This window comes from Cimex lectularius, unplaced genomic scaffold, assembly GCF_000648675.2.
Source record: "Cimex lectularius strain Harlan isolate CLEC.00 unplaced genomic scaffold, Clec_2.1 scaffold162, whole genome shotgun sequence".
In the NCBI taxonomy this organism is placed as follows: Eukaryota; Metazoa; Arthropoda; class Insecta; order Hemiptera; family Cimicidae; genus Cimex; species Cimex lectularius.
The window spans coordinates 162,943-177,350 of NW_019393086.1; the positions used below are offsets into that span (position 1 = coordinate 162,943).

A 14,408-nucleotide genomic window follows, 5' to 3' on the forward strand; every position below is an offset into this window, starting at 1 on the left:
AGATCTGGTTTATTGTTTATTTTATAGCTGGTTAAAGAAACAAGGTACTTATTTTACTTTCACTCTGCTTAGGAATAATAAATCACCCCATTGTTAAGAGGATTCTCATTTACCTCGTACCTCGTAAATGTATGAATAATCATTTAAGCAGAGGGAATTAGAATGCGATAAGGAGAAGGTAAGGTTGCTGATCAGGACCCGCCGTGTTAGGCTGGCTTTATCCTGGCCCAAGCCTAGTGGCCTTGCCTGGAGTGCACCCCCCCCCCCCATGGCGAGTGTCCGCCATGGAATAAAGTAAATCATTTATTTTTTTAATAGAAAATACTACTTTCCTCTCATATTGATTGTTTTGTTTATTTATTTATTTTTCGCAAATTTATTTAGAGTACAAACAAGAATATATTTTTTAGTTAAAGGAGTTCCCCATTACTCTGGACGCATAAAATGGGGTGGCGCTCACTCACCAATATTTCTTTGGTTTTTAATATATTTTTTTTTTTACCCCTCCACTCTTACCCCCCACTCCCGACGAGATACCGGGATAAATTTTGCTTTGACCCGAAACAACTTTTGGGTGTAACAATGTGTTTGAGGAGTTTCGTTATTTTCCCATCTTCAGTGTGTCCTTGTTACTCTGTGAAATAAAGTCTCTTCTGTATAAAGAGAAAAAGGACCTACAAATAGAAACATCGGTCGGAAAAATACCTATTGGACTATATTCTCCTATGGGTATACAAAAATAACGTTCTCACACACCCCACCAAATTTATTTGTATTCCTAACCAAAAATCTTTTAAACAATCATCACACATTTTAGACATCAACCTAACGATTTTGTTGTTATTTAAATTGTATTTTTCTAGCCATGCAAATATTATTTTCTATTCACGAAACAACTACATTTCTATCTATCTTACAATGTATTATCGTCAAGTTCAACATAAAACAATGTAACTTACAATCAACACAAACTAGCAGACTTTAACATTTATTTTCGTTGTATGGTTTGTTTCGAATCTTTCGGATATTGTAAAATACCTCGATCCAGTAATAAATGAAATTTTGTAAACTTTAACGATTTTTCATAATTTATCAACATGATTGATTTCGTTGCATTTTTGACAAGCCTTATCAAAGGCTGTCGATATAGTTTACTCTGTTAAAACTAAGTTTTAAAAATACTAACTATGCATTAAATGATAATATTACGTTAGTCTACTTATGAAATATTGATATTTTGTCTTCATAAAAAACCAAACTAGATTGATGTTAGCAAAAAATTGTAGCTTAATGTTTTAAATGTGGCTGAAATTGCTATAACGAATGGTTCTTTTCTTAGTGATTTCCTTTTAAATTAAAACAGTACATTTCGTAAAAAGAATTCCACCCTTGGTCTAAATGATGTTTGTTCAAATGACTTTCCTTCCTAATTGTCCCCAGTAGTTATTTCTAAATTGCCCTGAAATAAATAGCCTAAAAGTCGCCATTGTTCCAGCTTTCCGTGGGTGATACTTTAGCGTTTGAAGTCAATTACTGAGACAATGGAATTTGCCGCGAGCTTAGGTCGTAATGAGCGGGCCAGTTAATCAATATTGAGGCTCGACAAGTCCTGAATGGGTTGTTATTTATTGCTCTGCCCAGTTTCCGCAATTCTTTGCAATTCTATTCCCACTATTGTTTTCAAACGTCCCATTTAACCGTCACGACCGACTAAAGGAATCATGTATAATTTTACATTCGTTCTCTTTTGTTAGTCAGTTCAAAATGAAATAGAACGCGTCATGTGTTTCGGCTCAGAAACATTTAACTACCAAATTTTAATTTACTGCTTTCACTTTCAAAACAGTAGTGATAATTTAAGCCAAGTTGAGTTATTATGAAAACAGTAAAAAACAATTGGTAAAATGTGTGATGATTAGTGACCGTTAATCGATATTTATTTAGAAATCGTGAGATGCGGTCTGGTGTGATGTAGGTTTCAGAAAAATATTTTCTTTCGAACGTTTCGATCTTTATTGAGATCATCTTCAGGGCCTGGGATTTACAAACATTGTTTACATATTACAATTATATTTTGGATGTTGAAAAGTGAATTTATACAATGCAAAATATATTTTATATATTCCATCAAAGTATTTCTACTCACTCAAAGTGTTTCTGTTCTGTGTAATTGTGCCATTCTTGCGTGCCGTGTCGAGAGTGCCAGTGAGATTTTGCTATTTTGTGTCTATATACGTTGGATTTTGAAGGGGTGGGGAAGGATGTCGGTATAGAAAAGACATTTTTGTAATTAGTAATCCCATCCAAAATGTAATTGTTATATGTAAACAATGTTTGTAAATCCCAGGCCCAGAAGATGATCTCAATAAAGATCGAAACTTTGGCACGATAAAGAAAATGTTTTTCTGAAATCTACATCACCTCAGACCGCATCTCACGATTTCTAAATAAAAATTGGTAAAGTCCCGAAACCCGCTCGTGACACTGAATTTTTATCTCCACTAAAAACCTTAACTAATTGAAATATATTAATTGGTCAAGCGGACCACTAAAACTAGTGAATTTAATAAGTAAAAATGAAATGTATCTTCGTGAAAGCTCTCCGTGGCCATTTCATTTGTCGCCGAGAATCAAATAGATTACACGACATTTGAAAAATGGCAAAAAGGAGGGAAAATTCAAAAAAGGTGGGGCTTGAGATAAGAAGTTGGTGCCCGAGTGGATGGAGGTCACGATAGCTCAAGTGGTAGAGCAGCGGCGTATCTAGCCAAGATCGTGGGTTCGAATCCCGCTCATGACATTGAATTTTTATCTCAACTAAAAACCTTAATTAATTGAAATATATTAATTGTTCAAGCGGACCACTAAAACTAGTGAATGTATAAAATATTGTATTCAGTGTGTTTGCAGTTCAAATAAGCTTTCAATGTTGGTTTGATCACAAAAAAAGAAAAAAAAATAGCTCAGGAAAAAAAAGATTTTTTCTAGACTCAATTGACGGAAAGCTTAATTCTTGAGTCTAAATTGTTGAATATAAGTTTTCGCAGTCTGAGGAGGTACTCAAAACTTTTGGTAGACAGAAAACGACGAAATTGTGGTTCTATTTTCACTGTTTTACCTATAGCTCGCAAACAAAGTATCCTATCGAACGTTATTAGCACCACAATGAAAAAGCCATACATTTAGCGTAGAATGAGTACAATAAATATGAAATCCGAGTAAGAAATATTGGCGTAATGGACTGTTAAATATTGGCAATATTTACCAATTTGAAAGAAATTTTAACTAGTTGACTTTTTACATATCGATCTCCAAAACTTCTCATCCAAACAAAACTATTCATAACATAAAGTAAACAATGCACCTCTGCATCGAAGTTATAAATTTCCAAATTTCATCAATTGTAAGTGTATATACGATCAATCTAAAATTTCCAGCGTAAAGGATGTTCACCTGATCGCACAATCCGCATGTCTAAGTTTAATAAATAAATTTTATTCAGTATGAAGGTAGATAAAATTCACATGCATATAAATTGTACTTGCCTTTGAAAACTCTAAATTTAGTTAATACATTTTATGTAAAAGATGAGACCATTTAAAAAAAAATACTCATTTCATTCGTCGAGGTTTAGATAAATTTATCATCATTGTCAGGATTTTGAAATTTTATATAATCATTTAAAAGTTTTGCAAATATTTACGATTTTGAACTGTATTATATAAAAAAAATGTTGAAATTGTATTGCACAAGCTCGATCATGAGTACTGAACTCTATTAAAAAAAGAGGAAGAAAATAAATTTTAGTCTCGTGTTTTATGCCGAAAAGTTCTATCACAGATAAATTCTATTGTTAGACTTCTAAAATATTGGCATCAGAAAAAAATATCGTGGGATGGAAGTGATTAAAGAAAACTATTTTAATCTTCAAAATTCTAAAGGGAATTTACAGGGATGGGAACGTAAGTGTCAGAAAACTATACAACAAATTTAAAAAAAAAAAAATTCTATCGTAATTATAATTGGAACACACCACTCTGCATAATTGAACAGAATCGGCCATACCCGTCTGAACTGACTCTCTAGTTTGTAGAGAAAGTATGTTCGGTGTATGTCACATCTGGTCCAAGAGTGCCATACCTTGGCTCATTACAAGGTATAGGCATGACCTCTGGCATAAAAATCGTGGCGGCCGATAAAATCATGTGGCCAAATTGTTGCTTTCCCTGTTCAATTTCCTGAGGTAAACTGAGGTGTTTCTGCACATATAGAAGTATATATGAATTATTATGTGTATGTAATAAAAACTTCACTTTTTCTAGCTGTTTTTCTGACCTTAAATCAGTAATTTTGGAGATTTTATCATAACATCGGAATTATATCCTAAAGTAATAATGGAGTACCAAAAAATTGCATATTTTATAACTGGTAAAATTTGAGTTATCCACGTATCGAGTAACATCTTGACAAAACTAGCGACAAGGATTAATTTTACATAATTATTTTATATATTACCTTACTATTTGATGCAGAAGGATATGAATATTTTTAAAATCTAACCCAAAAAATCGAACGTATAGAAGGTTAAAATGACCTGTACGAACCGTTAAGTTTATGCGTCTTTGAATGTGTTTCTGAGGGTTATTTTTATATATTTCATGTAAACCTACTTACAAACAATTATAACTTTATTAATTTTCAACTTATTGTTACAGGTGATAACGGCGATTACCTAAATCTTGGCCTACGCGAAGGAGGCGTTGTTCTGAACATGAACCTAGGGAATGGTAAACTGGACCTGCAAATCAAACCGAAAAGGGTGAGATTCGACGACAACCAGTGGCACAAGCTGACCGTCCACAGAAGGGTACAAGAGGTCAGTCTTTTTTTTCAGCTTTAATTTTGATCAGTGTTGAAGGAACTTGAACCGAATGAAAAATCTCAACTCTCTTGTTGACATTTTGTTATAGAACTGTGAGCACACAAATTACGAGCGGCCCGTAAATTGGCAAGCGCAGCAAAATTCTAAAACAAATAAATAGAAAAATAATAAATATGTAAAGATTCTAAGAAAAACATTTTCTTGTCTTTTAGTCATACACAATAGCTTAAGAATAATAAAATACCGTTGGAAATATGCGAAATAATAAAAAAGGAAAAGAACTTGACATTCGGCGGTAAATATAGGTTACTTACAAGTAAATAGCGGTAGGAATATCTCGTGTAAGGGTTGAGGTTCTCGACCTAATAACTGCCTTCAGCTGGCAAAGAGCGATCTACGATCACGATAACGTTGACTGCCGCTGTTTCAGAGAATATTTATCGCTATCTACATTTATCAGTTAAGTTCGCTCGTAAAAAAAATCCAAGAAGAATAAAAAGGCCTATTTGAAACTTAAAAAAAAATATTGCAAAAAGTATTTAAGCAAAAAGAATAACTTTTTCAATTCTTTTACGCCACAGGAGCGTCATTTAACCCTTTGGGATATTTAAACAATCACTTTAATAAATAATCAAAATATTTCCAATTTGCCCAAAAATTTCGTCTTTCTTTCTCGAATAACGAAAATAAAAAGTTTTATAAACTCAGTATTGCTGCTATATCAGCAGTTCGATCACTACAGATAATCTCCGTCTAATCTCGCATGTTCTTGGTCAGACACGATAGCAATTTTATGTAGTACTTCATAAAAGTGAAAAATCATTGTAATTAATCGTGCGTATCATTCGGCAAAGTGGAGGGAAAACATAAATCAATGTCATTATTCGGAAATCGTGAGATGCGGTCTGGTGTGACGTAGGTTTCAGAAAAACATTTTCTTTATCGTGCCTACGTTTCGATCTTTATCGGGATCACCTTCAGGGCTCAGTGTTTGTTTTCTGCGTAATTGTGCCATTCTTGCGTGTCGTGTTGAGACTGCCAATTGTCAACTGAAGATGATCTCAATAAAGATCGAAACGTTGGCACGATAAACAAAATGTTTTTCTGAAACCTTCGTCGCACCAGACCGCATCTCACGATTTCCGCATAATTGTAGACTAACGGTCACTAATCACCACACATAAATCAATATAACGATTAAATGCAAGAAAAATTTTTTACCTGTATCATACAATTAATATAATAATATATATGAGTAATTTATTACCACATAGTTTATTTAAACCAGTAATTAATTATATTAAATAATTCCCAAGTTTAAGTTAGATGCTCTAATCGGGCATAGATAAAATAAAGTTAAATTGAAAAAATTCGCAATTCACGTTGTTATTAGATTCGTTGAGGGCAGAGATGATGTGAAATGTATTCATAGAGCTTTGCTTCTTATTTTTTAACAAATTGTATCATAAAATAGTACAATTGTGAAAGGACAAATAAAGAAAAAACGTTCGTAAGATATTACAATACACAGTACAGTCTCGTTTATTTGAAAATGAATATGCTTTAACCAAATTGTACTTTCAACGAGTTTTTGCAAACTGGGTATATGTAATTTAATATATTATTTTCCAGACTCGCTTTTCTTTGTTTAAATGGTATATTCTTTTTTAAATTTAACACTTTTTCTTTATTTTTTCATATCCTCATTTATTCACACCGCGTTTCACACACGCATACTCACGCTCTCTCTCTCTCTCTCACTCTCTCTCTTTTTCTCACTCTCACTCTCACTCTCTCTCTCTCTCTCTCTCTCTCTTTATCTATCTATCTATCTACCTATCTCTCTCTCTCTCTCTCCCTCTCTCTCTCTCTCTATCTCTATCTCTCCCTATCTCTCTCTCTCTCTCTCTCTCTCTCTCTCTCTCTCTCTCTCTCTCTCTCTCTCTTTCTCTCTCTCTTTATCTCTCTCTCTATCTATATCTCTTTCTCTCTCTATCTATCTCTATCTCTCCCTATCTCTCTCTCTCTCTCTCTCTCTCTCTCTCTCTCTCTCTCTTTCTCTCTCTNTTGTTTTCCTCTCTATCACCCTCTCTCCTTCTCACTAATTGGTTAATCAATTTAAAGTCACGTGTAACTCTCAGAAAATAATTGTAGAAGTTGTTTTTTTATTGGTATTTGCATGCGTAATTACATAGCCTCTTGTAAATTTATAAACCAAAAATTTTTACATTGGGATTATTTAGTAAAATTGAATAAAATTTTGTTTGGCTTGCATTCTATTTGTACAATTAATTGTAAAATATAAAGGAGTCTGCATAAATTGTAAGTAAAATGTAAATTGTACGACTCACATTAGGTGGAAAAAAGGTCCACGAGACCTATCTTTGCGTGGTTAAATAGAACGTTTAAAAAATCACTCAATCACTTTACGTCTAAACATCTATCTAGTTTGTCATACTACCCGCCTCGTTTTAACAAAAATTGAATTAAAATTAAATTGAAAAAAAAAATTAAAATTGATTTTGTTTAAATTATGCAAATAAGGTTATGATGAATAAATTTATTGGCAAAGCGAATGCCGTTTCCCGCCTGAACGAAAATTATCAATAGCAATATTTATAAATATTTACTGTGGAACATCCAATCGTAGAAATTTCGGGAAAATTATTTTGTCCGCTGATTAGCAATATCTTCGTATTAGAAGGGTTTACACGTAGACGAATTATTGGTACATAAATTGAAAATAAAAAATGAATTGTATTCGAACGAATAAACGTACGTACGTGAGACTAGTTACCAGGAATCGCCAAAGTCGTTTAAAAGTGTAGTTAAGGGTGTGTGAGATTTCTCGAAAAATTACTGATTGCTAGTAAGAACCACCCGTCCTTGTGGTATTCTTAGTTGTTTTTCTTTCTTCATTCCGCTTTTAAACGTTTTCCATTGGAAAATCTATAAACGAAGGTAGGCCGACTTTAAAGAAACTAAATTCAAAAATATAAGCTATTGTCAGATTTACTACCGCCAATAAACGTTTTCAATTCTACATTTGACAGACGTTTCGGAAAGGAGGCATGGAACGTCTAGGGACCACTTGATTCTTCCGAGCTGAGTCAGTGGAACGGCCTAACAGTTAATGACGTCTCGCGACGTTAGATTTACAGCCGGAGATTAACAGGGCCACGTGGAAAATGGGCTGGGGAAGGGCCTGGGAGGTCATTCGTAGCGATTTACCTCCACCCCCAGTAATCCAAGAAGCTAAGTGTGAATTGTAGTTGCCCCGGTTCGATTGATACAGGTTGGCTACAAGCCGCGCTAACTTGGCATTAAAACTTATTCAGCGATTCAACACCAATTCATTTCTATAAAATGTTTTTTCATGTTAAAAATATTTAAGTAATATTATTATGTTTTTTCTTCCAAGTTATCTTATTGTTAACATCACAAATTGTTTTAACGATTTTCAATTAAAAACGCAATAATTACAGATATCATCACCAACATTCTTGTTTTATCTGTTTTTCATAAATAAATTTGTCTATAATGATGTTTAAACAAAGTATAATTATTAAAGCGACAGTGTTTAATCACGCTATCCACAAAACATTTACTAAGAGTGTTCTGGCCCATTAAGTGGACTGTAATTCAATGTTAAATTCTCGATAACAAATAACGATTTATTAACTCACCTTCTTTGATGACTGAGTCCCGTCCTGCTTCTGATCCTCCCTCGAAACTGTAAAGAAGGGTGTAGATGAAAAATGGATGGAACGGTAGGACAACCCAGATGGGAAACCCTCATCTGGTTCCTCGAGCGATGAACAGAAGACACCGGCTGACTCCGACGCCGCCGAAGTCTCATCTTGACAAGAATCGACTCCGACGCCGCCGAAGTCTCATCTTGACAAGAATCCACCAACAAAACATAAAACGTATTCCTTCGATTTGGCTATCTTGTCCGGCGTTTTTAAAAAACTTAACCGTTCCTCTCACAACGTTCTCACACGAAATACTCTAATACCGGGCAACACCTCCGGGTCGCAACTCTCGCGGGAAAATTTAAACGTGGGCGCGAACAATGGCGCATAACATAAAAAAACCCGTTTCGTTTCAAAATATCTTATACATTTAAAGTGGTATAAAACATTCGAACAATGTTATGATGAGGTTTATTAAAGAAATTAAGGTTATTTGAATATAAGTTTGACTTCTGATATACTGTATTTATTAGCGTGAGAGGCACTATTTATCAGTCAATCAACCTATCTATCTATTTCCCTCTCTAGATCTCTAGATCTCTCCTTCTCCTTCTCTCTCTCTCTCACTCTCTCTCTCTCTCACTCTCTCTCTCACTCTCTCTCTCTCACTCTCTCTCTCACTCTCTCTCTCTTTCTCTCTATCTATCTATCTATCTCTAGACCTCTCCTTCTCCTTCTCTNTCTCTCTCTCTCTCTCTCTCTCTCTCTCTCTCTCTCTCTCTCTCTCTCTCTCTCCCCTCGTTTGGTAAAGGTGTTTATGGGTGGATCCGCATGAAACGGAGGAACCGAACAAAAAGTTGGAAGAAACAACCGGGAGTTATAAGAAGCGGAGGATACGACAGCGAGGTAAGCGTCTAGTGGCCGGCTGGCGAGGACAGGGAAGGAACGGCAGGACAGGCCCTAGGGACTGACGCAAAAAGTGAAAAATATTGCAGTTTCCTGAAGTTCGGCGAATTTCTCCTGGTTATAAAGGACTCAGCAGGATCTCGAGGGAGCGTACCCCGCAGGAGGGATAAATAGAAAGACGCTGAGATACTCGAGGGACACATCGCTGGAACTCGTCGGAGGGACCAAGCTTGATTTTTTCTTTTGATCATACAAAAGTATTTTGTTTAATTCTGTAAATTTTACTGTAGTGTTGGCCAAAGAATTGTATTTTTTTTTTTCGTTTTGTAAACAAGTGTACCTTTTTTATTTTATCTTTGCAAAACAGTTTGCATAATTTTATTTCATCTTATTCATAAAGCCTTTTAATTTTCCTTATAGAGAGCTCAATTTGTATTGTTTTGAAAAACGTAACTATACCACAGAAAGTACTGTGGCGCGCGAATTATTTATTATTATTTTACTCTTTTAATTTATTTTTTTTTATAAATCGAACCCAGGACACACTCTCCACTTACCGTCAAGGATCCATAACTAACTTTGGACTGTTATCACCGAAACCATGCTGGGCGTTGGTAAAACATTTTTCACAAGTTATGAGAGACTAAGAGTGAATATTCAGAAATAAGCGCTGGAATGAATAGAGAATTCCTCTCATACTGCATGAGTTATAGAACAGTTGAAATCCTGCCAAACAAAACAACGAATAGTTATTTTCAGAATATAAAAACGTGGTTTTTTTACGATTTAAAAGTAAAATTATTTATAGATTTAACGATTTTGCTAATTCCTAACGGTTTTGTATAAGTAGAACCAAAACTCAAATAGTAAAATATTGATGTAAATATATATATACAAATTTATACTTTCACCAAAAGTAAATTAAAATGAGTGGCTACTCAGAATGAGTGCCTCTCCCTACGGAATGGAACACTTAGGGGTTCTTCGCTCGTTAATGTTAGGTAATTTTCTTTTCTTTCTAAGGTTTAAAAAAGGCCGTATAATTCTATGTGTTAGTATTCTACAACAAGTAAACCTTTGTGCAAATATTGTATTTTTCAAGCAGACTAAAAATTTGAAGATTTCTATAAATATTTTTATAAACATAACTTTTCAAACGAGGTTAAAATGATGGTGATTTTTCCTGAAAAAAACAGTGACTCGAAGCTAGATACCCAAGGCTCAATTATTCACACCATAACGTCATCGTTCAATTAAACATAAAATCTATTTATATTTAGTGGTCTAATTGACCGTATTAATTATTTCAATGAAATAGTCTTTTTATGGAAGGTCTTTGTTAAGATCATAAAGACAGTGTCACGAGCGGGATTCGAACTCACGACCTTGGGCTAAATACGACGCTGCTCTAACCACTTGAGCTACCATGATTTCGATCTACTCGGCCACCAACTCCCCATCTCAACCTGCAACCAGCCGAAGGACGTGGGTTCGAATCCCGCTCGTGACACGAACTTTTTGATCTCATCCGAGACCTTACATAAAAAGAATAATTAACTGAAATAATTATTATTTAATTAATTATTATTATTATTAATTATTATATATAAATAAATGGATTTTACCACAACAATTCTATGAATAGAACCATCATTTACAAAAAATTAATCTAGATACTCACCACACTTTTATCATTCCTAATAAAAAATTGTTTATTCAAGAATTTTTTATTTCACAATTTTTAAACTTTACACGAAATTTAACAGTTTAAATGGGACTAATGAGAAGTTTTTACTAAAAAATTAAACATTTTCATTGTCTAACTTAGTGTAGAATTTGGTTCATTTCAATCAAATAGACTTAAGAAAATTCAGGGAAGTAACCATACAATTTCATTGCGTTTTCATTTATACATCTTCTCCTAAGATACTTTTACTACAGTTAACTTAGTTAATATTTTCTTCTAATTGTTTGACATTGCTTAATTCAATATTATTAATTTTAATTTAACATTTTACATTTTGTTCATTTGTTTTTACCTTTTTATTAATTTATTATTCTAAATTTATTATAACGGACGTTGATCAGCAAAACTCTCTACCACATTTTCAACAAAATTAAAATTCATTAATTTCGAAACAAGAGGGAACAAACATAGTTCTGGTTGAATGAATTCATTTATTTATTTATATAGTAGAAATTGAAATGTTAGTAAAAATTATGACTAACGATAAAGTAAATTTCAATAAATGAGCTTAAATTGTTATTTATAGATTAAAAAATATTATTTTTGGTGTTATAATTTCGATGTCGGTTAAAGCAAAAACAAACATGTTCTCCGACCCGACGCAGAAGATTCTAATTTGATTTGATTTAAAAAGTTAAAAAAAACAAAATACCGTTTTTTCCAAATTGTAACTAATGGGCTGTAAGGAAAGTAGGTCAGAAAATGGTCAAAACTTGGATTAGACCTCATTGTCGCGATTCTAGCGTTATAAAACCCTAAGATACGAACTTTCACAATAATCGGTGAAAATTAATTTTTTGACTGATAATTTCGATTTTAATTCACTTACCTAGTGAAAGCACTAACATAATTTTTCTCAGAAATTAAGAAAACTGATTTTCATGTTTTACAATTCCTTTTAAACAAATTGCCAAATGCATTAAAAACGGACTATAATTTCAATTGAAAAAACAAGCAATTAATTAAGGTTTTAAGTTGAGATAAAAAAGTCAGTGTCACTAGCGGGATTCGAACCCATGACCTTCACGACCAAAGGATGGAAGATTCAAAAGGTGGGGTGGAGATGGGAAGTTGATGCCCGAGGGGATCGAAGTCACGATAGCTCAAGTGGTAGAGTAGCGGCGTATCAAGCCGAAGGTCGTGGGTTCGAATCCCGCTCGTGACACTGACTTTTTTATCTCAACTAAAAACCTTAAATATTTGAATGTTATTAATTGGTCAAGCGGACCACGAAAAATAGTGAATTTAAAAAACAAGGTTAATTTCTGGCAAAAAAAAATTATTTTATATATTTTGTTGTAGAAATCTTTCATATATTTTATGGTACATATGGCGGTAGAAAGCTACGTTCCTCATCTTTTAATTCGTCCGTTTGACGTAAAAATCCTTTTAGTCGTTTGTGAATTACAGTTTCAATCAGATATTCCAATAACGACCTCTTAAAAATCGGGAAAATTTTGGAGATCAAAAAAGTGAAAAATTTTAATTAAAAAAAAAACAAATATATATATATATATACANTCTCTAGAAGATGCAAAAACTCAAATTCATATTACTTTTACGGAAAATATTTGACCTATAAACTGATAGCTTTTTCTATATTTTATTGCAATCTATCGTACATACAAAATGCTGTAAAATGATATGTTTACAATCTTTGTTTGTGAAAATAGAACGGCGAAATAAAAATATTAAAAAACGGAAACTTGCAACTTTGAATACTTTCAATTAATTAAGGTTTTTAAGTTGAGATAAAAAGCCATTGTGACGAGCGGGATCCGAACCCACGACCTTCGGCTTGATACGCCGCTACTCTACCACTTGACCTATCGTGACTTCGATCCCCTCCGGCACTAACTTTCCCATCTCAACCCCACCTTTTGAATTTTCCCTCCTTTTTGCCATTTTTCAAATCATCCTGCTCGTGATACTGACTTTTTTTATGTCAACTTAAAAACCTTAATTAATTGAATGTTATTAATTGGTCAAGTGGACCACGAAAAATATTGAATTTATTTGAATACTTTTTTAATCAAACCAGGGCTTATTCGCAATAAGTACATGTCCGATATTTGGAGTGTAGAATCACGCGAAACGTACGGTCCAAATTCGTGACATACCAAACTGGTATTCCTCTTGTTAGAATCAAAAAGCGTGGCAGATGTTATTCAAATTATTCTGGAACGCGGCCAAGCTGAACTCAGAAATCACAAAAATAGATAAAAAGTAATAGAATCGGACGAATAAATCCAAAAAAAAGCAATCCTGTCAAAATATAAAAAAATGAGTTACAAGAAAAGTAGAAATTGCCATTCCGTCTGGGACTATATTTGATCAGGCAATTGGTTTGTGCCGGATTCGATCAGGCGGAGTGGGCAAGTAGACTGCACCACAAATCTAAATCAACAGCACTTTTTTCTCTCTTATTGGTGAAGTACAACGGTTCACTTGCCATACTTTATAACGGACAACTGTTCTTCAAGGGCCGAGTTTTTCTTCGCCCTCTTTCCTATCGCCTGTAATCACAGTTTGGATCAAAAATGTATCAAACCGTAAACTAATCTTTGCTTTTCCTTTCTGTTACAGATCTCGGCTGTAACAAGCTTTTGCAGGGTGAGTATTGACTTTATAAACCTAGAATTTTTTTTAGGTAGTAATAGTATATTTTGGTTGTGTATTGCAGTCCTGCAATTTATATTTTATATATTAGTAGTTGGCAATGTAAAAAAAAAATAAAATGACAAATAGTAGCACAAATGGGCCATGCAATTCGTATTTATTAAAATAATTACTATGAGTTCTCTCGGTCTGTGAGCTGAAGAAATTTGGTCGTTAACGATCATTTTGGTGTGCTTTTGTTTGAGTCTAAACTACCAATGGCACCGACAAACAATAACTCCTACACACGCCACCACTCACTGCCTTATTAAAAAGCCTTGACTTCAGAAAAATCACACAGACCCAACACTGAAGATGGCAAAATGCCAAAATTCTGCAGACAGACAAACGAGGATATGAAGAACAGAAAGTTCGATTACAATAAACTAGGAATACCTTTCAAAGTCGTTCTAGTCATGCAATATGACTTATCATAATGATTTAAAACATTCTTGGCATAGAGTCGAAAAAAGTTGTGATTTCAATAAAGCCAACTGGAAAACTAAAATCATCCCCTTAA

The 14,408-nt window shown here is 33.7% G+C and overlaps 1 protein-coding gene across 3 annotated transcripts in view; it reads left to right on the forward strand.

The window, feature by feature from the left end:
* The window catches only part of LOC106666175 (neurexin-2), a 167,239-nt gene that overhangs the window by 51,004 nt on the left and 101,827 nt on the right, over positions 1-14,408 (forward strand). For all 3 annotated transcript variants that reach the window (XM_024229884.1, XM_024229885.1, XM_024229886.1), the window contains exons 2-3: positions 4,716-4,876; positions 13,817-13,843. In XM_024229884.1, the coding sequence (XP_024085652.1) occupies positions 4,772-4,876; positions 13,817-13,843 (132 nt within the window). In that variant the 5' untranslated portion in view covers positions 4,716-4,771. The remainder of the gene's footprint in view (positions 1-4,715; positions 4,877-13,816; positions 13,844-14,408) is intronic.